Raw genomic sequence first — 5,846 nt, 5'->3', positions numbered from 1 at the left:
ACAGCTCCCCGCCGGAGGCTCACGGGAGATGGGGCGGAGCAAGGCCGCGCTGCTTCCGGCCAGCTCAGCGTCTACCTTCCGACCTCGGACCCGCTCCGCCACCGCCGGAGTGTCGACGCGGGCCAGCCGGTCCGGCAGGGAGGCTGCCGCCCGTGAGACCTCACCTACCTTCTCTTCCAAGGCCGGTGCAGCTGCCTCCACCTCACGGGCCGAGGCCGGCTCTGGCTCTCAGGACGCGTCTGAAGCCTCCCCTTCGCAGGCTGGGAGCGTTTCCGAGGCCCGCGCTTCGCAGGGCGGGGCGGGCAATTCCGAGGAGAGCAGCGAGACCGGGGAGGCAGCCGGCGAGGTGACTTCCGTCGCTGGCACCATGCTGGACGTATTCGGCTCCATCCCCACCCAGATGGTAAGGGGGGTCGCCAACCCCACAGGGAGCACCGCGGGCTGGGTAATAGAACCAAGCGGGCCAGTGCTTCGGGGGCCGCCTTGCGCTGGACGCATCAGCCTCCCTCTCCTGGGGTTGGTGCTGCCTAGCTCGGTTTCCATACCCAGCGTAAGGGCACAGCAGGCTCAGGGGTGGAGTGAGGGCAGGGCCTGTGGCAAAACCAGGGGTTGAGCAGTGAGCACCCCCTGGGACGTTGGAAAGTTGGCACCTGTAGCTCCAGAGTCAGTGTCAATACAGGGAGCCACAGGTTGGCCACCCCTGCTCTAAGCAGAGAGCTGGGCATTCTAGTACTGGCTCAGCTGTAGAGTGCATGAGACTGTCAGCAAGCGAACCCATTTCCCAGTTTTATAAAATGAGAAATATTGAATCAACATGAGGTGATTCTTTGCAAAGGGCTATAAAAATGCAGTGTGACTTTACAGAAAAGTGCATAAAAGCACAATACATTAAACTTTTTTCTGTAATTTTAAAGGCAACCTTCTTCTTACTAACTGATGTGACTTTGGGCTTCTGTGCAGATGTCCCTAACTCTTAATGACAGTCCAAAGTATGCAGTTTCCTGCTTCTTTGAGGTGTTATCAGTGGAGGTATAGAGACACAAGGCTGGGAATTAAGATTTTTACAGCATAAAACCAAGATTTCTTTAAAGAATACATAAGAAAACGTTCTTATCTTAAGCATCTGTTGTATTCCACAGCACTCACTACAGAGTCAGGGAGGTCATATGTACAAGCTCTGTCTTTGTGCTACTTGATCATGACAGACATTGCTAGAATTGAGGGAGTGAGAGAACCTGGATTTGTGCTGGAAATGGCCTAACCTGACGATTACTTTAGATAAGCTATTACCAGCAGGACAGTGGGGTGGGAGGAGGTATTGTTTCATATTCTCTGTGTGTATATAAAGTCTGCTGCAGTTTCCACGGTATGCATCTGATGAAGTGAGCTGTGGCTCACGAAAGCTCATGCTCAAATAAATTGGTTAGTCTCTAAGGTGCCACAAGAACTCCTTTTCTTACTGCTAGAATTGTTTACTTGTTGGTGTAGGTGGTTGGGTAATTATAATTATAACCATTTTTTTGCCCCCAGGACTACAAGGGTCAAAAACTAGCAGAACAGATTTTTCAAGGGATCATTCTTGTTTCTGCGGTAAGTATAATAGAGTCATGGTTAAAGTTGTTTGACATCCTTTAAAAATATTAAGGCCTGAAATCTTCTTGGATTTTTGAAGCTTGAAGCAAATCAGCCAGACTGTCTTTGAGACTTTAAACTAGTGGCTTGTGGGAGGGGGAAATAAAAAGTTACACTTAATCTATGATGATCAAAATACAATTAAAAAGGAGTAGACAAGTACTACTTTTATTTTTATGGATACAGGCTAACACGGCTGCTACTCTGAAACCGTCAAAATATAATTAGTTAGATTGCAGTGATATTAGAGGATCGGTTATTTTTGGATTCCGGTTTAATTCAATGTCATATTCCTTAATTCTGAAGTGACAGCATAGTTTAGTGGACTAAGCACGGGCAAGAAGCCAGGAACTCACAAGTTCTAATTGTAGCTCTGACTCTGTTCTACATGGCCTTGGGTCAAGTCACTTAACCTGTCTGCCTCACTTTTCATAGAAGTTGGAGTGTTTGCAACCTTCTTTATAAATGCCATTGAAAAGTCTTAGTAGTTAAATACTCAAATACTGAAGGTGTTTCAGTATGATACCTTCACTATATGATGGGGGGAAAAAAAGACATTAAGAGAACATTAAGCTTGCAAGGTCAAGCACTCAAGTAAAAAGATGCCAGAATTAAGGCTTCTTTCACACTCCAAATTATTCTGGAAAAATGTAACAGCTGTGAGTTTCATACACTGCAGGACTCCCATCTGCTAGTTAATGTTGTAACCACTGAAACTGTTGTGCTGCAGGCCTGACAGCAGTTACAAGCTATATACTACATTGGTTAGAACTAGGGCTGTCAAGCGGTTAAAAAAATGAACCACGATTAAAAAAATTATTGCGATTAATCACACTATTAAACAATAATAGAATACTATTTACATATTTTTGGATGTTTTCTAAATTTTAAAATTGATTTCATTAACACACAACAAAGTGTACAGCATTCACTATTACAAATATTTGTGTTATAAAAATATTTTTCAATTCACCTCATACACTTAATACAATCTCTTTATCATGAAACTTACAAATGTAGAATTATGTACAAAAAAACTTGCATTCAAAAATAAAGCAATGTAAAATGTTAGTCTACAAGTCCACTCAGTCCTACTTCTTGTTCAGTCAAGCACTCAAAACGTGTTTGTTTACATTTATGGGAGATAATGCTGCCCACTTCTTGTTTACCATGTCACCTGAAAGTGAGAACAGGTGTTCACAGGGCACTGTTGTAGCTGGCGTCGCAAGATATTTAAGGGCCAGATGTGTTAAAGATTCGTATGTCCCTTCATCCTTCAACAACCATTCTATAGGACATGCGTCCATGCTAATAAGGGGTTCTGCTCGAGAACGATCCAAAGCAGTGCAGACCAACGCATGTTCACTTTAATCATCTGAGTCAGATGCCACCAACAGAAGGCTGAATTTCTTTTTTTGTGGTTCTGTAGTTTCAACATTGGACTGTTGCTCTTTTAAGACTTCTGAAAGCATGTTCCACACCTTGTCCCGCTCAGATTTTGGAAGGCACTTCAGATTCTTCAACCTTGGGTTGAGTGTTGTAAGCTATCTTTAGAAATCTCACATTGGTACCTTCTTTGCCTTTGTTCAAATCTGCAGTGAAAGTGTTCTTAAAACGAACAATATGTGCTGGGTCATCATCCGAGACTGCTATAACATGAAATATATGGCAGAATGCAGGTAAAACAGAGCAGGAGATATACTGTTCTCCCCCCGAGGACTTCAGTCACAAATTTAACACATTTTTTAATGAGCATCATCAGCATGGAAGCATGTCCTCTGGAATGGTACCCGAAGCATGAAGGGGCATACAAATGTTTAGCATGTCTGGCATGTAAATACCTTGCAAGGCCGGCTACCACTTTCAGGTGACATAGTAAATAAGAAGTGGGCAGCATTATCTCTCGTAAATGTAAACAAACTTGTTTGTCTTAATGATTGGCTGAACAAGTAGTAGGACTGAGTGGACTTGTAGGCTCAAGTTTCACATTTTTATTTTTGAGTGCAGTTACATTACAAAAAAATCTACATTTGTAAGTTTGTATGAGGTGAATTGAAAAATATTTATCATTTTACAGTGGAAATATTTGTAATAAAAATAGTGAGCATTGTACACTTTGTATTCGGTGTTGTAATTGAAATCAATATATTTGAAAATGTAGAAAAACATCCAAAAATATTTAATACATTTCAATTTGTATTGTTTAACAGTGCGATTAAAACAGATTTTTTTATCACAATTTTTTTCAGTTAATCACACGAGTTAACTGTGATTAATCGACAGCCGTAGTTAGAAACACTATAGCATAGAATTTCTGGGGGTCATACAACTACCACCACATTCACTGACTTCCTGTGTGACCTGCCTCAGTCGTGTCCCGTCCCCCCCCCCCCCCCCCGGTAAAAGGGGAATAATTCTGAACTCCCACATGAGTTGTGGCTATGCCTAAAGTTTTTAAAGCACTTTGAGCCCCTCTGAGAGAAGGGGCCATTAAGTACATAGTATATTATTTAGAAATCATTCTTAAAGTAAAGGTATAGCCAAAATATAGATTGAAAATATATAAGTAGCTCAGAAAACTCCAGTTATGGAGTGAGGAAATTCATGTTGAGGTTCCAAAAACAACTTCACCTGTCTGTTCTATCCAGAGGCCATATACGCACCCTCCATATCTTCCCTTCTAGTAAAAGCTACAGAACTTCAATATCAAAAGCAAAAACAGTTCATATTAGACAGACCAGCTTAGTGTCCAGTATAAACTGCAGGCTCAAACCGGCAGTAATTAATTTTCATTGAATATAGTGCTGTTGTACCTCTCCTACATCTTATTTATCTAGTCTCACATGAAGCCAAGTACACCTTCTCCATAACAGACAGACACTAATTCATTATAAAAGCCGTTCCTTATCCTCTATATTTAAGAGAAATATTTACTCATGTCCTGTGCCGCTTATGCCTATTCATTAGAAAAATAGCTCCACATAAAAATTGTACTTCAGATTTTACCATACTGAACCAACAGCTAATTTTACTGTTATATTTGTGAAGTTACTCAGTTGACAAAGACTATTCATATATAATAACTTAGTCCAACTATCCCAACACTGATCTCAAACTACAGATACTCATTGGATGTGTCAAACTAAGATTAAGGATTATGTTGGAATTATTGTAAGTTTCCCAACTTGTTAACATTTAGTGGTTTTGTAACTTATGTAACTGATTTTCCTTGTTTATGGGATATTTTTCAGAATTAACTCAAATCATTTTTGTTCTGGGAATGCCCATTAGATTTTTATTTTATTAAAATTGGTATTGCTTCTTCTAGGTAATTGGTTTTATCTGTGGCTACATTGCTGAACAGTTTGGTTGGACTGTCTATATAGTTATGGCTGGGTTTGCTTTATCGTGCCTGGTAAGACCAAAATTAATTACTAAATTACTACATGATTACTAAAAATACTAATGAGTTTCCAAAACTAAGTTGCCTGTTCATCAAGTGCTGTTTTTACCTGAAACAGAATGCTTAAATACAGGTAGTCTAGTATTGACTAGATGAGCATAATACAAACAGATGCAATAGAAACTTTACATTATGCACCAATGCACTTTCATTCTGACCTCTGTTCTTCTATTCCTGTACCTCCACTTAGCTTAGCCAATGTACCTTGTTTCTTATAGTCCAGTTCTGGTCCTAAGAGACTGATGTAAACAAACAGGGACTCCAGTATAGAAAACTTCTGATTTAGTGGCTTAGCTCACCAATAGATGCTCTCTTCAATCCTTCATCTTAAGTGATATTTTGATAATAAATCAGTCCTTGTTCAGCTGATATTGCAAGTCCACATAATGAAGGTTGTGTAGTAGTAACAGTACTAATTACATGTTAGACTCAGTTGGCGTTAGTGAGTTATATAATTAAACTTTTCCTTCCTTTTAAGCTAACACTCCCTCCATGGCCTATGTACCGCCGCAATCCTCTGAAATGGCTACCTGCCCAAGAGTCGGGAACAGAAGATAAGAAGCCAGCAGAGAGAAAACTGAAAAGGCATACTAAAAGTTGAAGAACATGAATCCTCATGATATAACATTGGAGAATTTTGCTTCATTAAAGGTTTCTATGATATTCCCAGTGTGAGACACCTTCTTTCCTTAGTACTTTAGAGATTATTTGCTACTGTCAGTATACCACAATCCAACTCAAGGAACACAAT

At 40.5% G+C, this 5,846-nt stretch overlaps 1 protein-coding gene across 1 annotated transcript; it reads left to right on the top strand.

Annotated features, from left to right (window-relative positions):
* The first annotated feature begins 34 nt into the window (after positions 1-34).
* Positions 35-5,758, top strand: SPCS1 (signal peptidase complex subunit 1). Its single transcript, XM_077822197.1, has 4 exons — positions 35-403; positions 1,531-1,590; positions 4,961-5,047; positions 5,574-5,758. Exons 1-4 carry the CDS (start codon positions 368-370, stop codon positions 5,694-5,696), a joined length of 306 nt encoding a protein of 101 aa, XP_077678323.1. The 5' UTR covers positions 35-367; the 3' UTR covers positions 5,697-5,758.
* The last annotated feature ends 88 nt before the right edge of the window (positions 5,759-5,846 follow it).

This window comes from Eretmochelys imbricata, chromosome 7 (assembly GCF_965152235.1).
Source record: "Eretmochelys imbricata isolate rEreImb1 chromosome 7, rEreImb1.hap1, whole genome shotgun sequence".
Classification (NCBI taxonomy): domain Eukaryota; kingdom Metazoa; phylum Chordata; order Testudines; family Cheloniidae; genus Eretmochelys; species Eretmochelys imbricata.
Note: the sequence above shows the minus strand (reverse complement) of the source record. Positions and strands in the feature narration are given on the sequence as shown.

Coding starts and splice junctions, on each gene's coding strand:
- SPCS1 (XM_077822197.1), top strand. CDS start 368: ATGCTGGACGTATTCGGCTCCATCCCCACCCAGATG. Junction 404..1,530: donor GCTCCATCCCCACCCAGATG/GTAAGGGGGGTC, acceptor TTTTGCCCCCAG/GACTACAAGGGTCAAAAACT. Junction 1,591..4,960: donor GGATCATTCTTGTTTCTGCG/GTAAGTATAATA, acceptor TGCTTCTTCTAG/GTAATTGGTTTTATCTGTGG.